We start from the raw sequence: 26,904 nt of genomic DNA on the forward strand, positions 1-26,904 counted from the left end.
GCTGATGACCTTAGAAGTCAAGTCCAATAGTGCTCAGAGCCATTTGATAGTTGATAACATATAATTTACTGATGAATTTTGCATAATGAGTCTTAGGCTGTGGTCCAAGGCACATTTCTGTGCCTAAGGCTTCGTCTGCTAATGCTGGAGACACCTCCAGAGGCCATAAACACTGAGACAACTTTACACAACTTAACGAAATGTCGAAACAAAGCTCTCCGAAATTAAAATCCTGATACATTCTAGAGTTTCTAGCAAATAAGGGCAATGCTACAGTGACGATGAGGTACTAAAACTACTGCAGTAAAACTGAGGGTGTATTACAACCAGGAAGGTACAGAGACATTAAAAGAAATCTCCCAACATCAATACTTAGGGTAATACATCAATCAGTAAAAACCCCTTTGATTTCTCCCACTATCTAGAAATGTCTTATCATTTCAGAAGTGATCTTGTCAACATTGTGCGGTATACCAAAAATTAACAAACTCGTCACTCCATTGAGACCAAGTTTTAGCGCTATGGACTGTCTGACAAATGTGGCTGCCAAACAGTGGGCCTGCCTTCTACAGCTATTTGTAGGAAAAACAGACGTATAAAAGGTATCGTTCATTTCATCGAAAATTAAAATCCTTTAGGTTGAGTCCAAGAGATATTAGATAGTTCAGATGTTGCATCACCACTTTCTATGTTTACTCTTAATGTGACGATCTCACAGATGAAACTTACACTGTCAGGGGGAAAAAAAGGAAAAAAGCGACACACAATGAAGGACCTATCCAAATGGAACAGAGACCAGAAGATGTACGTGCATAGGCGAACAAATGATCACAGTTTCAGAAAAATGTGGTGAGTTATTCGAGAGAGAGAGCTTCACAGATTAAGCAAGTCAATAATCCCAGAATGAGATTTTCATTCGGCAGCGGAGTGTGCGCTGATATGAAACTTCCTGGCAGATTGAAACTGTGTGCTGGACCGAGACCCGAACTCGGGATCTTTACCTTTCGCGGGCGCTTGCCCGCGAAAGGCAAAGGTCCCGAGTTCGAGTCTCGGTCCAGCACACAGTTTTAATCTTCCAGGAAGTTTCAAGTCAATAATTCATTGGTCCATCTGTGGCATTTATGCTTCGCATCGATTGAGACAGTTGTTGGATGTCTTCCTGAGGGGTATCATGCCAAATTCTGACCAGATGGAGCGTTCGATCGTCAAAATTCCGACCTGGGTGGAGGTCCCTGTCCATATTCCTCCAGTCATTCCCAACTGAGAAAAGGAATGGCGACCTTGCTGGTCAAGGAGTGGTGTGGCAAGCCCAAAGAAAGCAGGAGAAACATTCGCCATGTGCAGGCGGGCGTTGTCTTCCTAAAAAGTTACCCAAGGTTGGCTTACGATGAAGAGCAACAAAACGGGGCATAGAGCACCACTGACGTACCGCTGTGCTATAAGGGTGCCACAGATGACGATCAAAGAGGTCGTGCTATGGAAACAAATGACATCCCAGACCATTGTTGCAGGTTGTAACGCTGCATGGCGGGCGACCGTCAGGTTGGTATCCCAGCGCTATCCAAGGCATCTCCAGACACAACCTCAGCCAGGAATCTCATTGACTGGAATAGAATTGTCTTCAGTGATAAGTCTAACTTGTAGCTGAGCTCCGATTACCAGCAAAGACGGGTCTGGAGACCCCCTGGACAGTGGTGGGATGCCAGCGCGAGTGTCGTCCGCCATAAGGTACGACAGCCAAGAATGATGGTCTGGTGCGACATTTATTTTCAGAGTAGGACCCTTTTAGTCGTCATCCGCGGCACCTGTACAGCAGAGCGATACGTCCAAGGATATTCTACGTCCAGTTTTCTTGTCTTTCTTGGTAAACCATACTGAGACTACATTTCAACAAAATAATTCCCGCCCGCCCCGGCGAGAGTCTCTACTGCTTGTATTCGTACTCCCCACACCTTACCTTCACCAGAATGGTCGCCGGATCTCTCCCTAATTGAGAACTTTAGAGCATTCTGGGCAGGGTCCTCCAATGATCTCGGGATTTTGATGACCTCACGTGCCATTTGGATAGGATCTGGCACGATATCCCTCAAGGGGACTTTCAACAACTCTGCGAATCAGTGCCAAGCCGAGTAATTGATTCCATGAGGGCCGGAGGTGGACCAAAGCGTTACTAACTTTCTCAGTTAGTGAAGCTATTTCTCTTGAATGAGTAATCCAATTCTTCTTCAATTGTAATCATCTGCTTGCCTGTTCAGGTACATCACATATACCGATTTCCGTTCCATTTGGATAATTCTTTTGTGCTGAGTTCGTCTTTTTTTGTCTTAGAATATGTTTTTCCAAAGCTCAGGGACGATCTTTTTAAATATTGTGTCACATCGACTTAGTTTCAATAAGACAACAAACTGTATGAAAAAATGATAGTGTGACTATGGGAAACACACACAGCGGAGTTATAGCGAGTTTTAATATGTAAAGCTGGAGGAAACATCTCATCAGCCTACCAAGGAAATTCACTAGCGTTGGTTTTTGTACATTGATGATACTCATACTTCATTACATAGCCTCGCAGAGAAAAAGAATTCTCAGAATTTCCAACGAGCGATGTTAATATAACATTAAGTCCAGTATGGAAAAAGAGAAAGACGATGAACATATTTGAATGTACAGGTACTTAGAAAATCTACAGGTGTTGAGCACACGAGGTCTGCAGAATGCTCACTCACACATACAGATACCTTCACAAAAGTTTCTACCACCATCACAAACTGAGAAGAGCAGCGATGAAAACATCGCTGGACTGGATTAAAATAATCTGTGATCACAGTAGCTGGAGGAAGAATCCGATCATTTAAGCACTACTTTAAGAAGAAATGGCTATTCTGAGAAAGAGATAGATAGGGCAATAAGTCCTTAAAGATATGGAGTCTCTCATGCAAAAGAACCAAATACTTACTCCCATTCGTAAAAGCAGTCGCAGTTCATATCATCAGAGTACTAAGAATACATGGGATCGACGCCGTGTTCATACCAGTAACAGAGGAACGTGAATGTTCGAACACTGTAAAGGACGTACACCCAACACTTGCTATAGAACGAGTGTATAAACCGTCTCTCACACGCGGCCAAGCATACGTAGGTACTACAAAGAGATGAATTAAGTCCTTGCTTTAAGGAACGGGAGAGTAATTGTCACGTGCAAAACGCAGATAAATCAGCAGCAGCAGAACATACACTGGGAACAGAGAAGCCCCAAGTTCGTCTGTCCAATACAATGGTTTTATGAAGATCCAATATTACTGTACTACAATTTACGCGGAGGAGGTAAAAAGCCTAAAGCACGGAAACAACTTTAATGGAGAATAAGAAGGACTTCAACTACATATGTTGTGAGAGCTCCAAATTTGTCTCTCCGATACAGTGGTTTTATCAAGATCCAATATGAGCGTGCTACGATTTACGGAGAGGCCATAAAAATTCTGAAGCACGAAAACAACTTAATTGGAAAAGAAGCAGGACAGAAATCAGAGCCGGCCGCGGTGGTCTCGCGGTTCTAGGCGCGCAGTCCGGAACCGTGCGACTGCTACGGTCGCAGGTTCGAATCCTGCCTCGGGCATGGATGTGTGTGATGTCCTGAGGTTAGTTAGGTTTAAGTAGTTCTAAGTTCTAGGGGACTGATGACCACAGCAGTTGAGTCCCATAGTGCTCAGAGCCATTTGAACCATTTTTTGAACAGAAATCAGACGAGTTGTTGGTGATAGGGCTGAATACGCAAGCAGCGTCATCTGTTCCCCATTAGAAGCTCCATAATACATACACTGGTGACTCGGCGCTCTCAGGCAGTTGTCTGATGACATCATAGCCCGACTGTCGCGTGGACGTGCAAACAAAAAAAATGGTTCAAATGGCTCTGAGAACTACGGGACTTAACTTCTGAGGTCATTAGTAGCCTAGAACTCAGAACTAGTTAAACCTAACTAACCTAAGGACATCACACACATCCATGCCCGCGGCAGGATTCGAACCTGCGACCGTAGCGGTCTCGCGGTTCAAGACTGCAGCGCCTAGAACAGCACAGCCACTTCGGCCGGCGACGTGCAAACAGTTTGGCTGGCTGAGTTTGTTATAGTCTGAAACTGCTACCTGAGTCTTTATAGCCTCTGATGATGTCTCCAGCATTTGGAGACGAAACGTTAGACTACCTAACTGTCATAAAACAAAATTTACGAAGGACGAGGACACCGGTCGTGAGCGCCTGCGTTGTAGGACCAATACAATTTGTTGCTCTGCTGCTACTTTGTACTGTTCCCAAATCTATAGCTCGAAGTGAATAAATGAAGAATGGAGTGTTGTACTTAATCTATTTACGTGGAGTGCGCTGTAGCCGCAACTGTGATGTCAACACACAATAATATACTAGTTTTTTTACAAATTAATTTCGGAAGTAATACCGGACTATCACTAAAATCAGTATCATTACGAATCTGATCCCGGTAAATGACGTTACACTGTACAGAGTTGAAGCACGTGTTAAGTACAAAACTGAACATTCTCTGTACGGAATATAATTCTCAACGTACAACACGTGTGCAGGGAATTCCTAGAGCAGAAGTTGGCCGCGGTGTGTCCCTGCAGACGGAGTCCCACGGCCTCCGCGCTTTCCACAGAAAGGGGTGGCTGCAGCTGGCAAAGGCGGCGTAACGGGTCGGATGCACGCCCGGGCATCCAGTTTCGTATCTCCTGTGCTTTGAGTAGACTTGTTTAGGTGGAAGACTAGACGGTTCCCGTGAGAAGACACAGTCCACCTCCTTATCCAGCATTTCCCATTCCAAATCCGTCTTCCATCTCTGACAAAATCTTCGTCGACGGGATGAGAAACCCTCATCCCTCTCGTCATGGCTTCGAAGTCAGCGTTCCGAGTGGCACTTTCTTCTTGAGTCATCAGTCTTCTGACTGATCTGAGGCGACCCACTAAGAATTCCTCTTGTCTGTCAAAAAAAAAATAATGGTTCAAATGGCTCTGAGCACTATGGGACTTAACATCTGAGGCCATCAGTCCCCTAGAACTTAGAACTATTTAAACCTAACTAACCTAAGGACATCACACACATCCATGCCCGAGGCAGGACTCGAACATGCGATTGTACCAGTCGCGCGGTTCCAGACTGAAGCGCCTAGAACCGCTCGGCCACACCGGCCGGCTGTCTGTCAACCTTTTAATCCCAGAGTAGCACTTGCAACCTACGACCTCTATTATTTGCTGGATGTGTTCCAATCTCAGTCGTCTTCTACTGTTTTCGCCTTCTACAGCTGCCTCTAGTACCGTGGAAGTCATTCACCGATGTCTTAACAAATGTCCTATCATCCTGTCACTTCTCCTTGTCAGTGTTTTTCACACACTCATTTCCTCTCCGATTCAGTCTAGAACCTCCTTATTCCTTACCTTGTCAGTCCACGAAATTTTCAACAATCGTCTGTGGCACCACATTTCAAATGCTTCGATTCTCTTCTTTTCCGGCCGCGCGGGATTAGCCGAGCGGTATGAGGCGCTGCAGTGATGGACTGTGCGGCTGGTCCCGGCGGAGGTTCGAGTCCCCCTCGGGCATGGGTGTGTATGTTTGTCCTTAGGATAATTTAGGTTAAGTAGTGTGTAAGCTTACGGACTGATGACCTTAGCAGTTAAGTCCCATGAGATTTCACACTCATCTGAACATTTTTTTCTTCTTTTCTGGTTTACCCACAGTCCATGTTTCACTACCATACAACGCTGTGCTCCACGTATACACCATCAGTAATTTCTTCCTCAAAGAAGGCCCATTTTAGATACCAGTAGACGTCTCTTGGCCAGGAATGTCCTTTTCGCCAGCGCTAGTCTGCTTTTGATGTCCTCCTAGCCCTGTCCGTCATTGGTGTTTTTGTCGTCTAGTTACCAGAATTCCTTAACTTCATCTACGTCGTGACAATCTGCTGATGTTAACATTCTCGCTGTTCTCATTTCTGCTACTTCTCATTACTTTCGTCTTTCTTCGATTTATTCTCAATCCGTATTCTGTACTCATTAGATTCCATTCAGCAGATCGTGTAATTCTTCTTCACCTGCACTGAGGATAGGTACGTCATCGGCGAATCGTATCATTCGTTTCCTGTCACCTTGAATTTTAGTTCCATTCCTGAACCTTCCTCTTATTTCCATCATTGCTTCTTCAATGTACAGATTGAACAGTATGGGCGAAACACTACATTCATGTCTTACAAACTTTTTAATTCGATCATTTTGTTCTTGGTCCTCCACTCCTAATAATTCCCTCTTGGCTCTTGTACATAATGTACAGTACCCGTCTCTTCTTATAGGTTACCCTATTTTTCTCAGAATTTCGAACGTCAGGCACCATTTTACACTGTCGAACGTTTCTTCCAGATCGAGAAATCCTATGAACGTTTCTTGATTTTTCTTTAGTCTTGCTTCCATTATTAACCGCGTCAGAATTGCCACTCTCGTGTCTTTAACTTTCCTAAAGCCAAACTGATCGTCAATTAACGTACCCTCAATTTTCTTTTCCATTCTTATGTATATTATTCTTGTAAGCAACTTGGATGCATGAGCTGATAAGCTGATTGTGCGATACTTCTCGGACTTGTCCGCTTTTGCCGCCTTCGGAATTGTGTGGCTCATGCTTTTCGGAAAGTCAGATGGTATGTCGCCAAACTCATAAACCTACACACCAACGTGAGTAGTCGTTTTGTTGCCACTTCACCCAATGATTTTTAGAAATTCTGATGGAATGTTATCCGAACTTTCTGCCTTATTTGATCTTAAGTCCTCTAAAGCTCTTTTAAATTCTGATTCTAATACTGGATCCCCCATCTCTTCTAATTCGACTCCTGTTTCTTCTTCTATCACATCAATCTTAGTTGACAACATCGGTAGCTCCGTGAGGCTATTTGCAGATGACACGGTTGTCTACAAGAAAGTAGCAACATCAGAAGACTCGTACGTACTCCAGGAGGACCTGCAGAGGATTAATGCATGGTGCGACAGCTGGCAGCTTTCCCTAAACGTAGATAAATGTAATATAATGCGCATACATAGGGGCAGAAATCCATTCCAGTACGATTATGCCATAGGTGGTAAATCATTGGAAGCGGTAACGACCGTAAAATACTTAGGAGTTACTATCCGGAGCGATCTGAAGTGGAATGATCACATAAAACAAATAGTGGGAAAAGCAGGCGCCAGGTTGAGATTCATAGGAAGAATTCTAAGAAAATGTGACTCATCGACGAAAGAAGTAGCTTACAAAACGCTTGTTCGTCCGATTCTTGAGTATTGCTCATCAGTATGGGACCCTTACCAGGTTGGATTAATAGAAGAGATAGACATGATCCAGCGAAAAGCAGCGCGATTCGTCATGGGGACATTTAGTCAGCGCGAGAGCGTTACGGAGATGCTGAACAAGCTCCAGTGGCGGACACTTCAAGAAAGGCGTTACGCAATACGGAGAGGTTTATTATCGAAATTACGAGAGAGCACATTCCGGGAAGAGATGGGCAACATATTACTACTGCCCACATATATCTCGCGTAATGATCACAACGAAAAGATCCGAGAAATTAGAGCAAATACGGAGACTTACAAGCAGTCGTTCTTTCCACGCACAATTCGTGAATGGAACAGGGAAGGGGGGATCAGATAGTGGTACAATAAGTACCCTCCGCCACACACCGTAAGGTGGCTCCCGGAGTATAGATGTAGATGTAGATCAGACAAATCTTCTCCCTCATAGAGACTTTCAGTTTATTCTTTCCTTCTATCCGCTCTCTTGTCTTCATTTAACAGTGGAATTCGCATTGCATTCTTAATGTCATCATCCTTGCTTTTAATGTCACCGAAGGTTGTTTTGCCTTTCCTGTATGCTGAGTCTGTCCTTCCGACAAACATTTCTGTTTCGATGTCTTCACATTTTCCCTGCAGCCTTTTCGTCTTGGCTTCCGCGCACTTCCTTTTTGTTTCATTCCTCAGCTACTACTATTTCTGTATTCCTGAGGTTCCTGTAACATTTTTCAACTTCCTCCTTTCATCGATCAATTGAAGTATTTCTTCTGTTACCCATGCTTTGTTCGCAGTTACCTTCTTTGTACCGATGTTTTGCTTCCCGACTTCTGTGATGGCCCTTTTTAGAGATGTCCATTCGTCTTCGACTGTACTGCCGACTGAGGTAGTCCTTATTGCTGTACCTGTAGCCTTAGAATCTTCAACCGTATCTCGTCATTCCTTAGTACTTCCGTATCCCACTTTCGATATTGATTCTTCCTGACTAATATCTTAAACTTCAGCCTACTCTTCATTGTGATCTGAGTCTATATCTGCTCCTGGGTACACCTTACAATCGCTGTCTGACCATGATGTAATCTAACTGAACTCTTCCCGTATCACATGGCCTTTTCCAAGTATACCTCCTCCTCTTGCGATTCTTGAACAGAGTATCGCTATTAGTAGCTGAAATTTATTACAGAACTCGATTAGTCACCTCTTCTCTCATTCCTTGTCCTAAGTTCGTATTGTCCTGTAACCTTTTCTTCTACTCCTTCCCCTACAACTGCATGCCATTCGCCCGTGAGTACTAGATTTGTATCTATCTACTGTTTTATCCTTTCAATATGTTTATGTACTTTCTCTGTGTCTTCATTATCAGCTTTCGACGTCGGCATATATATATGAACTATCGTTGTCGGTGTTGGCTTCCTGTCGATTCTGATAAGAACAATCCTATCTCGGAACTGTTCTTACTAACGCACTCTCTCTGCCCTACCTTCCTATTCATAACGAATGCTACTCCCGTTATACAATTTTCTGCTGCTGTACTCATCTGACGAAAAATCCTTCTTTCTATTTCACTTCATTGGCGTACATTCTGTAAAGCCATACGATAATATTGGCCCATAGGTACAATAGCACGTGCGTGTCCTGATACAGCTACGGCTGAATGTGTGGTGTCACCGCCAGACACCACACTTGCTAGGTGGTAGCCTTTAAATCGGCCGCGGTCCGGTAGTATACGTCGGACCCGCGTGTCGCCACTATCAGTGATTGCAGACCGAGCGCCGCCACACGACAGGTCTAGAGAGACGCCCTAGCACTCGCCCCAGTTGTACAGCCGACTTTGCTAGCGATGGTTCACTGACAAATTACGCTCTCATTTGCCGAGAAGATAGTTTAGCATAACCTTCAGCTACGCCATTTGCTACGACCTAGCAAGGCGCCATTATCAGTTACTATTGATATTGTGAACTATGTACCCTCAAGAGCGATGTTCACCAATTATGGATTAAAGTTAAGTATTCCAGCAGCTACGTCCGTTGTTTCTAAATTCTAATTTCCTTGTCCTGTTCCAGACCTCACGCCAGCCTGTGTGAGCTAAATCGCGTGCCTTTCGGCCTCCTCTAGTAACACGGCGTTGGCTCTCCTACCAACCACAAAAGAATGTGTGGACGAACATTCTTGTTCTTCAATAGAGACCACTCAGTTCATCAAGATGTGTCAGGCAGACTGACTCAGTCTAACACATTCATTCGTCTCTGATGACCTTGTCACCTCTATCAACAGGAAGTGTAAAACCTGGAGGAGGTTTAGTTTAGCGTTCGCTGTCCTATTCTACAAAGTACAATGACTTCCTTTTATTTTGAAAGGTTGTACGACGTGGAGTGGAACGTGACAGCGCTGCAGGCGGATCACCTGAGGCACCGTGTCCTCTCCCAGTCACTGCACGCTGTCGGACGAATCACAAGAGCCATACTCGCCAGGGGACGATGTGAGATCTACAATCGGCTTAATTTTAAGCTGAGGTACTCGAACGAAACTGGTGAGTATCTTATTTGGAACTACGTTATTGTTAAACAAAGCGTAATGTGCTTATGAAGGTGTTCTGTGAACAAAATCTCGTCTAAGTTGACTAACAAATCAGGATAGGAGTTGCCCTGGGGCTGAAAACTGTGTCCTAATGAAATGACACAGGAGGAAACAACCTTAAAGCTAAGTAATAACCACACTAGAGAAAAGAAACTGTAGAGAACTGACTGCATCTGTCAAGGGAGATCATGAATTTTATCTCTTATATAAGGTGAACAAAGCAGACTCGCAAGATATCAGCCTCAGTAATCGGTCCATCGCGGAGCTTTGGACCATGATTCTGATAATTTGTTTGTCGCGCACTGAAGCAGGCCAACACCGGAGCGCCAAAGTATTGTACGGTAGAGATGGTGAGAGGCTCGTGTTCATGATGGCTGGGAGCCGACAGGTGATAGTGCGTCACCTCTAGGAGCGGCGTACAGTGATGATCAGACCGCAGCGCTTAAACATCACAGCTGTTGAAACTTGTTACCTGTAAGCATCGTTACATGTGGCTATTCGACTAACGACTATACGAGGCAAACGAAAGCGCGTGAATGTTTCGTTGTGCTCTTACTTTTACCTCTCGCTTTACTTGCAAAAATCATAGACAAGACCTGCTAAACGTAGAGAAAAATAGTGAAATGAGGTTAGATCCTTCTTTACGAGAGGATGGCGATGAGGATAAGGAGTCTACCGTTGCACCACAGTCACTTTCGTCAAACAATCCATCGGTACGCCGACAGGGATGTAAAATCAGGAAGTGATTAACTATGAACCTTGAAGATGTAATATGATCGGATACTACTTTGCCCCTGTCTGTAACAACAAAACTTCTGCAGGATATCAGTACAGGAATACTGCTAATTAATGCTGAACGTGAAACCTCCTGGCAGATTAAAACTGCGTGCCGGACCGAGACTGGGTCTCGAGACCTCTGCTTTTCGCTGGCAAGTGCTCTACCGGCTGAGCTATCCAAGCACGACCCACGACCCGTCCTCACAGCTTCACTTCCGCCAGTACCTCATCTCCTACCTCCCAAACTTCACAGAAGCTCTCCTGCAAACCTTGCAGAACTAGCACTCCTGGAAGAAGGGATATTGCGGAGACACGGCACGGGTTACTCACAGCCTGGGGGATGGTTCCAGAATGAAATTTTCACTCTGCAGCGGAATGTGCGCCGATATGAAACTTCTCGGCAGACTAAAACGGTGAGCCATGTCTCCATTTATCCATGTCTTCCAGGAATGCTAGTGTTGCAACTTTCTCAGGACAGCTTCTGTGAAGTTTGCGATTGGGAGACGAGATACTGGCAGAAAAAAGAACTATAAAGACAGGTCCTGAACCATGCTTGGGTAGCTGAGACTGTAGAGCACTTGCCCGCGAAAGGCAAAGGTCCTGATTTCTAGTCTCGGTCCGGCACAAAGTTGTAATCTGTCAGGAAGTTACATATCAGCGCACTCTCAGTTGGAGATTGAAAATTTCATTCTGGAAAGTCGAACGTATATTTGTGGCACATTGACATATTACGTACTCATATTACTTACATCTTTTTCGTGTTAAAGAACATGTGTTCTACCTCTAGAGCGAGATTTTGAAATGCGCAGGGGAGTAATGACCGGTTTCGCCCACCTCCTCCCTCGCTTTCAACATCCTCTCAGTGTCAGGGCTCTGATTGTCACTCCACTGTACGGTACTTGTGCTCGGGCATTAGGCTGCTACAGTGGGGTGGAGACAGTGACAGACAAATGGCGTGGGTTTCTTTAGAAACTGTACATTCAGCAGGACGTAACTACGTACCATACCATCAGAATTGTGGTCAAATTTTTGTTTAATTTGTGGGAAGGGGGGCGGGGGCGCCGGGTGGTTTGGTTGCTACGGTAAATGTACCTTTTTCTACTTACATCACTGGCTCAACTTGGTGATCTTTGCTTGGAAGATGCCTATTACAGCGTTAAGGACAGATATCAGTTAATGTCAGATAACGAGAAATAGTGCTAACACAACAGTATAGCACACCGCCTCCAGCCTTGGTGACGGACACTTGTGTGTCTCCAGATATGGCGTTTTCAGCTGAGGTCACTCATGAGAAACCGTAGAGCAGCCAAATCGTAGGGAGACAGCCTCATTCCACTCGCTGTTCCCAGACATTTCCTGTGAGACTGAGACTGATAGATCGATTGGTTCAGAGGGCACGTCGAGATACGACAGGACACCTGAGTGGCCATCAGGCCAGGATCACGTCCACGCGGCCCTGTGGACACTATGAAGTTAGGGCACAAGCCCGGAACCAAAAATCACTGGGTGATGTGATTCGGTCCAGAATGCACATACACAAAACTTCCATACAAATCTGCGACGCTTGACTTTTCAACATTCTCGCCCATTGTCGTTCTGACAAGAGCGATAATGCAGAAAGGTGTTGCCGTTTTCTTCCGGAATTCCTATACCTTTGAGACCATATGATACCGCTAGTGGCCCGCTGACACATATATGCTACGGAGAGTATGGCTACACGACGCCAACGCTAACAGAATAAACACTGTAAGTCGAAAGATGAGGTAGACCCCGTGTCTTTAAAACCAGTTAACGTGGATAACAAACAATAGCGGATTTCGCACATACTTCCCTATGTATTTATTTCACCTGACAAAGAGGCCTTCGTACACTCTCTTGTAAATAATCTGACATACATAGCGAGTCAACATTACAACATGCATAGTACATAAGCAGCACATGTGATAATAGTCATACTACTGTTAATAATAATAACAATAACAATAATAATGGACACAAAAATGAACACATGTTGACATTCATCATCAATGTTCAACCCTACTACAGTTGAAAAATTTTACAACTGTAGCGCCTTTGTCATTGCTGACATAAATGAATGTATGGAGCTTAATAAATTCTATACATTATGTTTTTATGTCAGAATACACATTGTGGTAGATTCTTTTATGTGTTTGTCTATTTTTTGTTTGTCTGCTGTCGATTTATTAAGCTCCCAGTAAAAGGTCGTAACAATGTGATAAAATTTTCTGTGATAGTGCTGTTAAAACAATTACTGTTTGTTGCACGTATGAAGAGTCTTGGGAGAGACGGCTGGATATTTTTAGCAACTATTAATACATGAGATTGCAGGTTCGAGTGTTGTTGTCCACGTCTCTTCCCGTACACGTCGCATTCAATCTGAAACAATTCTGCTATTTCAATACTTCCAAAAATACTAATAAAGGTTCTGACACTCACCTTTGTTCTCGTGAAATAATAACGGTTTATTGTGTCTCTTGTACAATTCTACACATAACATCAAAAGAGGCGAACAGAAAACTCTAGTTACCCTTAGTTACGAGTAAACCACAGAGAGAGTAATATTCCGAGTCAACGATATAATTGTCATAGAGTCTCTCAGATAACGTCTTTGCCACTTAGCTTTCTCACAGTCGATTCAGTACATTACATATTTATTACACTACACATGCCTCACTAGGAGTACATAAGAGTACTGAAGATCGATTATGAACTCCTTCCCACAGTTGTTCATTATTTAACACACATGTATAATATCAACAAACTGATAACACTTTAAAAATATTTGTTTTGTGAATGATGGTATTGTATGGTGTGTGTGTGTGTGTGTGTGTGTGTGTGTGTATGATTGTGTCTCCACTACAGTTCTCAATACTGAAAAACAAAAAGACAATCTTAGATTTATATCTTACCTCCTCATTCGAGCATGGATAACGGGAAAACCAAGCAAAAAACCGCATCGAGGCCTTCAGTATCGAGAATTGCAATGGTTTTCTATATTTGTTTGCATCATGACACATTGATCTTTAATTATGCTGAATAGAGGAAAACTTTAGATGTTTTACAATCTTCTGCTTCAGTACATAAAATTATTCGCTTCAAACGTCAACGAACGATGCTGGTCGTGGATGGCGACGTTGCAGACGATGGGAAGATGAGACCAGGATCGGGATCGAAGTTCTGGTTCAGGGTTGATGACATACATGAACTCTACTCTTGCATGGGATTGGTTTGGGACTCAGCTCACGGACAGGACATGAAACATTCGAAATTAAGTATTAGAGTTTGGCAATAGTACTCCATACACCTGTAAGAGATGGATGAATTTACATATCAAATTCATTCTCAAATGACGAATCTGTGATCTTGGGAGATTCGGATTCAGAGTTTATTGTCATTAATTCCCCAGACAACACTGTAAGTGTTAATATTCAGTTCGCACAGTTGAGTGAAACCAAAACTCAATAAAGTTAGTCAAAATTAAACCAAAAATTGTCAAATGTCACTATTATAGATTTCGTAAGAAATTATAGCTTATCACTTTAGGAAATGCGATGATTATTGCAACACGACTGTTCACTCAAGTTTGTGTGAATATAGATTGAATCATATCTCATGGCACTGTATGAGCGTTCATGTCAAATCACATCAGACTGTGTGGCAGCACATTCTACCACCAATACTCTGTTCAAACTTTGGACATAAATACAGTTCTCCACTGAAACACTGAAGTCATCCACTGTACAATCTTTTAACACATAATAATGTGTCCATTTAAGTCATTGCACTGGAATACAAACAACACAACAATCGTTATCAAACACTGTGTCCGAATAACTGTAGATAACAGATGGTCCCACATTCACAATTTTCGGATGGTCTATTACTCTGTCATATAATTAAATTAAATCTTAAATAACATGAATACCTTTGATACTACATTGTGTACGTCCCCATATCCATGTCTACCGACTCATCTCAAGGGCAAAAGACTTCCTAATACGTCAAGTCACAAAAGGATTAACTCCTCCCCAAGAGAGTCAAATAAATATTCATCTCGTTTCCATTTAGGTTAAGGATAGATAGACACATGCCTAACTTAGTCTCCTTTATGTGCTGTGTATGAAGTTCAATGGCAAAGCGTTCATATTCATAACTACTAAATTATAGAAACATCACCTTAAAAACACTTAACACTAACATACAAGATCAATATACCAATTAAAATCAAACTTTTCACAGTTATCCTAGATAATGGACTGTATCAGTCTTCTGAGAAATGTGGTTTTAAATTTTTATGCGGGTACATGTCTTTGCAATTTTTAAACTTTCGTTATAACAAATTTTTCTCTGTTGAGCTTTTCTTTTAGTCACTGATAGTGCCTGACGAATCTTTGCCTCCCTAGATTCTTCATTGATTGATAATTTAGGTAGACAATTTATCAAAACTGGCTCTGAGCACTATGGGACTTAACATCTGAGGTCATCAGTCCCCTAGACCTTAGAACTACTTAAACCTAACTAACCTAAAGACATTACACACATCCATGCCTGAGACAGGATTCGAACCTGCGACCATAGCGGTCGCGCGGTTCCAGACTGAAGCACCTAGAACCGCTTGGACACACAGGCCAGCAGACAATTTATCCACTCATTATTTTCTTTTCTATTAAACATCAATTCTGAGGGTGTATAGTTGGTTGAAGTGTGTGGTAAATTATTGTAAACTTCTTCAAATTGTTTTAAATAATCCACCCATAAAGTTTGTTTATGTTGGCAATAAGTCCTTATAAATCTGTTAACTTCCCAGAATAGCCTCACAATTGGATTGGCTTCTGGATGAAATCTAGGAATTAATAGTTGTTTAATCCAGCTTTCCTTCAAGAATCTTTTCCATCTGTATCAGGTAAAATTTGATGCATTATCAGATAATAAAACGCTGGGTTTTCCAACACCTGGGATGTAATAAGGGATGATTTTCTTAATAATTGCCTTTGCAGTACAAGTCTTGATTGGGTACAATTTTACACACTTGGTGGATAAATCGTAAAATCCGACAATGTACTTAACATTCCCTCTGACTCGTGGTAGGGGTCCCATTACATCAACCTTCAAAGGTTCCTCAACCACAATCGGATGCAACAGTCCTCTTGCTCCATGATTCAAATACTTTGCCTTTTGGCAAATCTGACAGCTCCTTATGGTAGTTTGTACAACCTTTCTCAAGTTAGGAATGTGAAAGTATCTACCTAACTTCTCTGTACATTTACTTACCCCACAATGTCCCCAGACTATGTGTGTATGCCATATTAATTTCCTTTCATAATCGTGTGGAATGCAGACACACCATTGGTTCTATTGGGAATGTCTTCTATGGAATAAGACATTGTCATGTAACTGATACATCTCTTTCAGTTTAGGTGAGTCATTTGCCTGTATCTTCTGAATTATTTGTGTCCATCGAGGATCTTCTAGTTGTAAATGGGTCATATCTTTGCACATCTTAATGTAACCGCTTCTGTTTTCAACATCCTTCATTAATAAGATTTTGAATTCTGTTGTTTGATCTTCTATTTCTTCAGATTCAGTTAATCTTTCTGGTAGTCTGGAAAGAGCATCAGCTATAATATTCTCTTTCCCGTTGACATATATCACTTCAAACTGGTACTCTTGAAGTATTAGTATCCATCTTGCTAATCTTGGATGAAGGAGTTTACAGTTGTTTAGAAAACTTATTGCCTGATGGTCACAGTACACTGTTGTATAAGCACCAGCTGGGTAACAGTGGAACTTTCTAAATGCCCATATAATTGCTAAGGCCTCAAGCTCTGTGATTGTGTATGCTCGTTCACAGTGAGTGAGTGTCCGGCTTGTAAAAGATATGGCACAAAAAATAGATTTATTGTCAACCATCTGAATTTGAAATAAGTAAGCTCCTAAACCATATGGCGATGCATCTGTCATTAGTTCAAACTCCTTTGTCATGTCTGGATGGTGTAGTAAGGGTGCATTGACAAGTGCCACTTTGATTCTGTTGAATGCTTCTTCACAATCTGGAGTCCATTGCCATGACACATTCTTCCTAAGTAAGGATATTAATGCTTCTGAATTAAGATTCTGTGTCGGTATAAAACGACGATAAAATGAAGTTAATCCCAGAAATGCCTTTAATTGTGTTCGGTTGCGTGGTGATGGCGAGTTTTCTATTGCGTCAATTTTCTTTTGAGCTGGCAAAATCCCATAGGATGTAATTAGGTGTCCTAGGAAACTGATTTCATTCAAGGAGAACTTGGATTTCTTCAAGGTAGCAGTTACTCCTGATAACCTAAAACTTTCTAAGACTCTTCTTAGGATTACAATATGTTGCTCCCAGTTGGTTGTAGCAATCAACATATCATCCACAAATGGGGTAACCAATTCACACAGCTCAGGTCCCAAGACAGTATCCAATGCTGAAATAAAAACATCTGAACTCACGTTTAAACCAAATGGTAATACTGTGAATTGATAACTGCAGCCTTTTTAAAGGAATGCTGTGTACTTCCTTGATTCCATGTCTAATGCAACCTGCCAAAATGAGGATCGCAAATCAATTGTAGAAAAAATCTTCACATCAGGAATTATGGATTAGTTCTTCTATATTGGGAGGTTGGGTTCTCACAGGAAGATTAATTTTGTTAATCTGCCTCGAATCCAAAACCAAAGGTACACTACCATCTAACTTTGGTACTGCATGTAGTGGACTGCAATAATGACTGTTGGATGGTTCAATAATGTTCCAGCTAATCATTTACTGCATCTCCCGATCGGTAGCAGATCTTAATGCCCATGGAATGGAGTAATATCGGCGACAGTAAGTTTTGTGTGGCCTAATATTTAAATGGCAAACATAATTTTGATAACACCCAGTTTGTTATCAAATACCATGGTGTAATTGCTTAACAATTGTTTCAACTCATGCTTCTGTGGAGATATCAGGGCATTTGCTTCAGTTACTTTAACATCAATCTGTTCTCCTATAGTTAACTCTGGTTTTTCAGTTAGAGGGTTAGAAATCTTCCTGTTGAAACTTATCTTGATCAGCTTAATTTCGATCCTAAGGCAGCAGCGTTCATGCAATTCCTGCTTTTGAATTAAATTAACTGTCAGAGGTACACCATCAACAGTCAACATGAGTTTACTGGAGGCGAAATCAATAATTGCATTTAACTCTCTTAGTAATTCATGTCCTAAAATTAAGTCTATGGCGAGATTTGAGACAATTAGGCTCGTGCAATCAATGGCTCCATTACCTAAATTCGTTTTAGTTCTTGTCTGTAGCTTCACTGACTTGGAACGTCCTCCTACAGCACCTAATATTTTGCAGTTTGCTACGGGTAAGGTCGGTATATTTGCTCGTTCCTGTAACCTCTTCATGAGGGCCGTGGAGATAGCATTTACACTTGCGCCTGTATCTAATATTGCTGTGAATTTAAAACCCTCATTATTAACTTCTATAGCCGCTTGTGGCATGCTTCGTGGCTTAAAGTTACATCACCTTCAAGCAATTCTTCCCTGATATCAGCATGGTTGTATCTAATCAATTTTATTTTATTGTCACGACCCCATTCACAAGTTCTGACCAGCCTTTCGGGGTAAAGTTGGTCGATTTTAGTTTCCCTGTCCATTGTTAGTAAGTTGTGTTCATCACTAACATCAGTAATTATTGGGGAATAATCTCTCCAATTACTGCTGTTATTGTTGTGATTGTGTGGAGCATTGTTGTTATTGTGTGACTGGTTCCAATCTGATGTTCTGGGATTTTGACGATATCCCTGTTTCCTGTTGTTATGGGACTTGTAACCCTGGTTGTTACCATTATCCTGACGAGAATTACTATTTGATCTGTAGCTCTGTCCTTGTTGCCCATTATCGCTATTTGATTATTGTTGCCTGCTGTTGTTGTGATTACTATTGCTACGGTTCCTTTCATTTAAACCATTGATCTCGTGTGGATTGTAGGAACTAGCTTTAATATCCTCTAATAGAATATCGACTGCATCGACTGCAGTCAAGAATTCTTCCAGGTTATTGTCTTTGACCTGCAGCAATTTTGTTTGTATGTCAATCGGCAATCTGGATTTTAATACTCTAATCAAGCCTTTGGAAAAACTGCTTCAGAAAAATGTTTTGTTTTGTTGAGATATCGCTCAAAATATTTACTGAGTGTTCCAAGTCTTGAATTATAATTCTTGCTTTCTTATCCTTTCCTGTATTGCAGGAGACCAATACTTGTCGATAAAAGCCTGCTGAAAATCTGAGTACATAAGATAAGTGTCTATTGCCTCGGTACTCCACATAGCTCCGTCTCCTACCATATGTCCACTTACATAACTAATTTTCTGTCTTTCTGTCCAAATCCTGGGTAAAACTCCTTTAAACGATTTTATGAACACGATGGGATGAATAGTTTTCTTTTCTGGATTGAAAGTTGGAAATTGTCTATATTTAATAAGTTTTTCCTCCATATCAAGTATTGCATAATCTGATACACGATCCTGCACGCCACTACTATGTGGGGAATTGTCAGTATGTCGATGTTCATGTACACCAGCATTTTGTTGGATGCGAGATGGGTTAACTCTATCTCTTGTGTAGATGTTCTCGGAACCTACTGACTGATAATCTTGGTCAGACTGACGCATATCGTCAATTTGTTTACGCACCTCTCGCAGACATTTAAAAAATTCTTGGTGTGCAAGCTCTGTGTCTGTCAATACTTCTTCGAATTGTTTCCGAATTTCCAATAAGTCGTTTGATAATTCTTTGTTCCGAGAATATCTGTCATTTATAGCTTCGGTGACTGCAGACTGAACTTTCTGCTCAACAGCGTCCGCTAATTGTGAATCACGCTCACCGACCCACTGATTAAAAACATCGGAAAACTGTTCCAGCTCATGTGTACGCTGTTCAAATGGTTCAAATGGCTCTGAGCACTATGGGACTCAACTGCTGAGGTCATCAGTCCCCTAGAACGTAGAACTACTGAAACCTAACTAACCTAAGGACATCACACACAGCCATGCCCGAGGCAGGATTCGAACCTGCGACCGTAGCGGTCGCGCGGTTCCGGACTGAAGCGCCGAGAACCGCTTGGCCACGTCGGCCGGCTGTGTAAGCTGTTGCTTAACCACGTTAGCTTGCCCTATTGTAACGTTATGTAATTCCTGTGACAGTTCTGTAGCAGTGGCCGATAGCTGCTCTTGCTTTTGTGACGCTTTGTCAAATTCTAACTGAATATTGTTAACCGCTTCGGGTAGGTGCTTGTATGCTTCCTGAAAACTTTCAAACTCTGTTATTGAAGCTGTCTGCGTAAGAGAAACGTGTTCTATTTTAGTTTTAAGTTCCTCTTGCGTATTTACAATCTGCATTTGTAAAGCTGTTTTCATTATATTAATCTCTGGTTTAAATATCGACTGTGATTCTGTTATTTGTTTTTGCAGAGCAGACTGTAGTTCGTTATGAGACGCAGCTTGACTTTTTCGAAATTCTCGAGAGATTCCCTCTATTCGTTTCAGTAAAACTGTCATAGGGTCAACTACCTCCTGCACATTAGTCTGAGGCAAACTACACTCCTGGAAATGGAAAAAAGAACACATTGACACCGGTGTGTCAGACCCACCATACTTGGTCCGGACACTGCGAGAGGGCTGTACAAGCAATGATCACACGCACGGCACAGCGGACACACCAGGAACCGCGGTGTTGGCCATCGAATGGCGCTAGCTGCGCAGCATTTGTGCACCGCCGCCGTCAGTGTCAGCCAGTTTGCCGTGGCATACGGAGCTCCATCGCAGTCTTTAACACTGGTAGCATGCCGCGACAGCGTGGACATGAACCGTATGTGCAGTTGACGGACTTTGAGCGAGGGCGTATAGTGGGCATGCGGGAGGCTGGGTGGACGTACCGCCGAATTGCTCAACACGTGGGGCGTGAGGTCTCCACAGTACATCGATGTTGTCGCCAGTGGTCGGCGGAAGGTGCACGTGCCCGTCGACCTGGGACCGGACCGCAGCGACGCACGGATGCACGCCAAGACCGTAGGATCCTACGCAGTGCCGTAGGGGACCGCACCGCCACTTCCCAGCAAATTAGGGACACTGTGGCTCCTGGGGTATCGGCGAGGACCATTCGCAACCGTCTCCATGAAGCTGGGCTACGGTCCCGCACACCGTTAGGCCGTCTTCCGCTCACGCCCCAACATCGTGCAGCCCGCCTCCAGTGGTGTCGCGACAGGCGTGAATGGAGGGACGAATGGAGACGTGTCGTCTTCAGCGATGAGAGTCGCTTCTGCCTTGGTGCCAATGATGGTCGTATGCGTGTTTGGCGCCGTGCAGGTGAGCGCCACAATCAGGACTGTATACGACCGAGGCACACAGGGCCAACACCCGGCATCATGGTGTGGGGAGCGATCTCCTACACTGGCCGTACACCACTGGTGATCGTCGAGGGGACACTGAATAGTGCACGGTACATCCAAACCGTCATCGAACCCATCGTTCTACCATTCCTAGACCGGCAAGGGAACTTGCTGTTCCAACAGGACAATGCACGTCCGCATGTATCCTGTGCCACCCAACGTGCTCTAGAAGGTGTAAGTCAACTACCCTGGCCAGCAAGATCTCCGGATCTGTCCCCCATTGAGCATGTTTGGGACTGGATGAAGCGTCGTCTCACGCGGTCTGCACGTCCAGCACGAACGCTGGTCCAACTGAGGCCCCAGGTGGAAATGGCATGGCAAGCCGTTCCACAGGACTACATCCAGCATCTCTACGATCGTCTCCGTGGGAGAATAGCAGCCTGCATTGCTGCGAAAAGTGGATATGCACTGTACTAGTGCCGACATTGTGCATGCTCTGTTGCCTGTGTCTATGTGCCTGTGGTTCTGTCAGTGTGATCATGTGATGTATCTGACCCCAGGAATGTGTCAATAAAGTTTCCCCTTCCTGGGACAATGAATTCACGGTGTTCTTATTTCAATTTCCAGGAGTGTAGTTTCACCCGATTGAGCCATCTTGGTCTGAGATCGTGTCTTAACCATATAATTACACAATAATTAATACTAAATGATCCGTTAAAAACGTGTGTAACATATACTGATTACTCAGTAGCTAATGATTTGCTAATGGCTATGCAGATGGCCGTTTTGTGACAAAGAGTCGTATTGAACTGACACACAATTTGTAACACAAACTACCGCTAATCTACTAAGGAAGTATGTGCCCGTCTACACCTAACACTTTGCTGCTACCCGTAGACGAATCAGCAGAATAGAATATGACAACGTACACTTACTCCTTGTTGATAACTGCGATATAGACTGGCATATCTCCGCTATTTATCTCCTTTGTGGTAACTTTGTTCTCTCGTTTCGTCACAAATGGTTACATGAAAAAAAAAGTACAATTAACATCATACAATATTAATCACAATGCACATACAAACTTTTGTTGCTATGACAACCGTGTGTGTGCGGTCATGTATGGTGTCCTGATCATCTGTCGCCAAATGTGGTAGATTCTGTCGATTTATTATGCTCGCAGTCAAAGGTCGTAACAACGTGATAAAACTGTCTGTGATAGTGCTGTTAAAATAATTACTGTTTGTTGCACGTATGAAGAGTCTTGGGAGAGACGGCTGGATATTTTTAGCAACTATTCATACCTGAGACTGCTGGCTCTTCCCGTACACGTCGCATTCAATCTGAAACAATTCTGCTATTTCAATACTTCCAAAAATACTAATAAAGGTCGTGACGCTCACCTTTGTTCTCATGAAATAATAACGGTTTATTGTGTCTCTTGTACAATTCTCCACATAACATCAAAAGAAGCGAACAGAAAGCTCTAGTTACCCTTAGTTACGAGTAAACCACAGAGAGAGTAATATTCCGAGACTACGATACAATTATCATAGAGTCTCTCAGACAACGTCTTTGCCACTTAGCTTTCTCACAGTCGATTCAGTACATTACATATTTATTGCACTACAATGTACTACCCGTATCCTTCAGCTCACGCAGATGTAAAACACCGAAAAACATCATTTTCAGGACAAATTATTTATCTAATGATGTTCAAGCTTTGAATCCAATACGTTTACATGTTTCTACGTCGTTCTGTTATCAAATTACATATTTTTAAGAAACTTTCTTAACTCGCAACTGTCGCTAGCTATGGAAAGCACTTTTTCCTCAGAGGAAGTTGCAAAGAAAATGAGTGAGGAACAAGAAAATTCCAGCTAGGCGGTACCATGGTCAGACAGAGATTTCAAAGTTAGATACTGAATTGTAAGTGCTACCCATTGCCAGATATAATCTTGGTTGGGGTAATAATGAACAGCAGGCAGATGTTTAAGAGAATACTCTGGAAGAATGAATGTCCAAACAAGTGGGACTCTGAAGTGCTGAGCAATCCTCAAGTAAGTTTGAATTTTTCTAAGGCTGTCGATACTGTCTGAATGAATAGCGCAGTAGACAGTTCAGTTGAATGGGAGTGGACATGTCTGAATAGAGCATTACAGAAATTGGAGAAACAAACATAGATATAAGAAAGTAATGGGCAAAGAATCCTTGGGAAACAGAAAGAAAAACACTTCCACAAATAGCAAAAATTAGGAGGTACAAAAATGTTCAGGGACAGACAGGTATACAGCAATACAGTCCATTTAGGAATGAAGTAACTAGGAGGTGACAGGAAACCAAAGCGAAATGGCTGTTGGAAAAATCTGAAGAGAGGGAGTAAGAAATATTCGTCGGAAGAACTGATTCAATGTACAGAATACTCAAAAGAACATTCTGTGTAATTAAAAGCTAGTGCGGCAACATTAAGAGTGAATGTTGTTGTTAAATGCAGAGGAAAGGTGGAAAGAGAGAACTGAGGCCAACTATGAGGGGAAGATTCGTCTGATGACTTGGCAGAAGAGGAGATGAGAATAGCAGTGGAAGACATGGGAGGTCCAAAGAGAGAGTCAGAGCTCAGCGGAGCTTTCGACGGAAGAGGGGATAGGTAAGACACATATGGAATATCTGAAATCTTTGGGGGAACTGTCAACCAAGCAACTACTTAAGCTGAAGTGTAGAATATACGTGACTGGTGATATACCATTAGACACAATCCTGAGACATCAAGAGCAGTAAATGCGAGATCTATCGCACAGTCAGAATAACAGCTCATGTATACAAGTTGTCGACATGAATAATATACATGGAAGAATGAAAAAGAAAATAGAGGATCTGATAGATTACGATCATTTTGCCTCTGAGAAGCACAATAGCACAAGAGAGAGGCACTTCTGTCGTTGCGATTGATAATGGAAACAATGCCTGAAAAAAAGAGAACATGTCGACCTAGCGAAAGCTTTCTGAACTGTAAAAATGGGAAAGATGTTCGAAATTCTGAGAAAAGTAAGAATGAGATACAGCGAAAGACGGATAATATACAATAGGCACAAGAACCAAGAGGTAACAACAAGAATGGAAGACCAAGAACAAAATACTGTCCCATCCTCCTGTCAGTGTGCTCATTCTTCAGCGATCCTGCTGAGAACCTCCTCATTTCTTGTCTTATCTGTCTATCTAATTTTCAAAATCCTTCCAAAGCACACATCTTGGACGCTTTGATTGTCTTCTGTTCCGATTTTCTCACTGGCCATGAGTCACATTCATACAACTCCATGCTTCAAACTTATATTCTCAGTTACTGATTCTGAAATTAGTGCTGACTTTTGATACTGATTGACTTCTTTTGGTCAGGAATGCCCTCTTTGAATGTTTTGGTCTGCTTTTTATGTCTTCTTTAATTTGTCCGTTATGAGCTATTTTGGTCTGAAGGTGGCAGAATTTCTTCAGTTCTCTACATCCGCGTCGACAATTTTGATGTTAAGTTTATCACTAAACATATTTCTCTTATTCCTCATTAATATCATCCTTTTATTATGGTTTACTCTCACTTCATAGAGTGTGCTCATTAGACCTTTCATTCAACTGAAGATGTCCTACACTTATTTTTCACTTCCAGTGAAAACAGTAATGTCATCAGCTAGTTTATCATTGATAGCTTTTCAATATAGTTTTTTTTCCACTTCTCAACCTTTCTTTTGATTTTGCCATCACTGCTTCGATTTTTTTTTTTTTTTTTTTTTTAGTTATTAGTCTTCTGATTGGTTTGATGCGGCCCACGGCGAATTCCTCTCCTCTTCATCTCAGAGTAGCACTTGCAACCTATGTCCTCAGTTATTTGCTGAATGTATTCCAATCTCTGTTTTCCTCTACAGTTTTCGCCCTCTACAGCTGCCTCTAGTACCATGGAAGTCATTTCCTAATGTCTTAACACATGTCCTATCATTCTGTTCCTTCATATTGTCCGTCTTTTCCACACACTCGTTTGCTCTCCGATTCTACGGAGAACCTCGTCATTCCTTACCTTGTTAGTCCACCTAATTTTCAACATTCGTCTGTAGCACCGCATCTCAAACGCTTCCATTCTCTTCTGTTCTGGAATGAGACTTTCACTCTGCAACGGAGTGTGCGCTGATATGAAACTTCATGGCAGATTAAAACTATGTGCCGAGCCGAAGCTCGAACTCGGGACCTTTGCTTTTCACGGGTAAGTGCTCCACCAACTGAGCTACCGAAGCACAACTCACGCCCCCTCCTCACAGCTTTACTTCTGCCTGTATCTCGTCTCCTACCTTGCAAACTTTACAGAAGCTCTCCTTTCATATCAGCGCTACAGAGTGAAAATCTCATTCTGGAAACATCCCCCAGGCTGTGGGTAAGCTATGTCTCCGCAATATCCTTTCTTTCAGGAGTGCTAGTTCTGCTACGTTCGCAATAGAGCTTCTGAAAAGTTTTTGAGGTAGGAGGCGAGGTACTGGCAGAAGTAAAGCTGTGAGGACGGGCAGTGAGTCGTGCTTGGGTAGCTCAGACGTAGAGCACTTTCTCGTGAAAGGCAAAGGTCACGAGTTCCAGTCTGGGTCCGGCACACAGTTTTAATCTGCCAGGAAGTTTCTCTTCTGTTCTGGTTTTCCCACAGTCCATGTTTCACTGCCATACAATACTGTGCTCCAAACGTACATTTTAAGAAATTTCTTTCTCAGACTAAGGCCTACGTTTGATACTAGTAGAATTCTCTTGGCTAGAAATGACCTTTTTGACAGTGTTACGTCCTCCTTGCTTCGTCCGTAATTGATTATTTAGCCGCCTAGGTAGCAGAATTTCTTAACTTCATCTACTTCGTGACCATAAGTCCTGATGTTAAGTTTTTCGCGGGTCTCATTTCTGCTGCTTCTCACTACTTTCGTCTTTCTTCGATTTACTATCAATCCATATTCTGTACTCATTAGTGTGCTCATTAAATTCAGTCGATCTTATAATTCTTCTTCAGTTTCAGTCAGGACAGCAGTGTTATCAGCCTATCGTGTCATTGATATTCCTCCACCCTTAATTTTAATCCCATTCCTGAACCTTTCTTTTATTTCCACCATTGCTTCTTGTGTACACAGATTTAACAGTAGAAGTGAAAGACTGCATCCCTGTCTGACATCCTTTTTAATCCGAGCACTTCATTCTTGATCGTCCACTCTTATTATTCCCTGATGGCCCTTGTGCACATTGTATATTACCCGACTCTCCCTATAGCTTACCCCTTTTTCCCCTCAGAATATCTTGCTCCATTTTACATTGTCGTACGGATTTTCCATATCGACTGATCCTATGAACGTGTCTTGGTTTTCCTTAAGTCTCGCTTTAATTATCAATCGCAAACTCAGAACTGCCCCTCTGGTGCATTTACCTTTCCTAAAACCAAACTGCTTGTCATCTAGCACCTCTTTAAATCCCTTTTCCTTCTTCTATAGATGATTCTTTTCAGCGACTTGAATGCAAGAACTCTTAAGCTCATTGCGCGAATGTTCTCGTACTTATCTGCCCTCGCAACCTTCCGAACTGCGGATGGTATTTTCCCGATATACTGATTGTATATCTCCAGAAGCAGAGAGTCTTGAAACCAAGTTTTGCTTTCCATATCTCTCAACGATTTTCGAAATTCCGAAGGATTGTTCTCTGTGCCATCCACATGATTTGGTCGGAGGTCTTCCTACGCTCTGTTTCATTCCATGAGTGGCAGAGGTACGAGTCTCGAGGACCGCTGCTTCCTACGACC

General features: G+C 42.6%; 1 protein-coding gene across 1 annotated transcript in view; it reads left to right on the forward strand.

The window, feature by feature from the left end:
* Positions 1-26,904, forward strand: part of LOC126427223 (uncharacterized) — a 125,924-nt gene that overhangs the window by 37,323 nt on the left and 61,697 nt on the right. Inside the window, exon 3 of the mRNA XM_050089462.1 lies at positions 9,688-9,860. Within this exon, the coding sequence (XP_049945419.1) occupies positions 9,688-9,860 (173 nt within the window). The remainder of the gene's footprint in view (positions 1-9,687; positions 9,861-26,904) is intronic.

The sequence above is a fragment of the Schistocerca serialis genome, chromosome 11 (genome assembly GCF_023864345.2).
Source record: "Schistocerca serialis cubense isolate TAMUIC-IGC-003099 chromosome 11, iqSchSeri2.2, whole genome shotgun sequence".
Lineage (NCBI taxonomy): Eukaryota > Metazoa > Arthropoda > Insecta > Orthoptera > Acrididae > Schistocerca > Schistocerca serialis.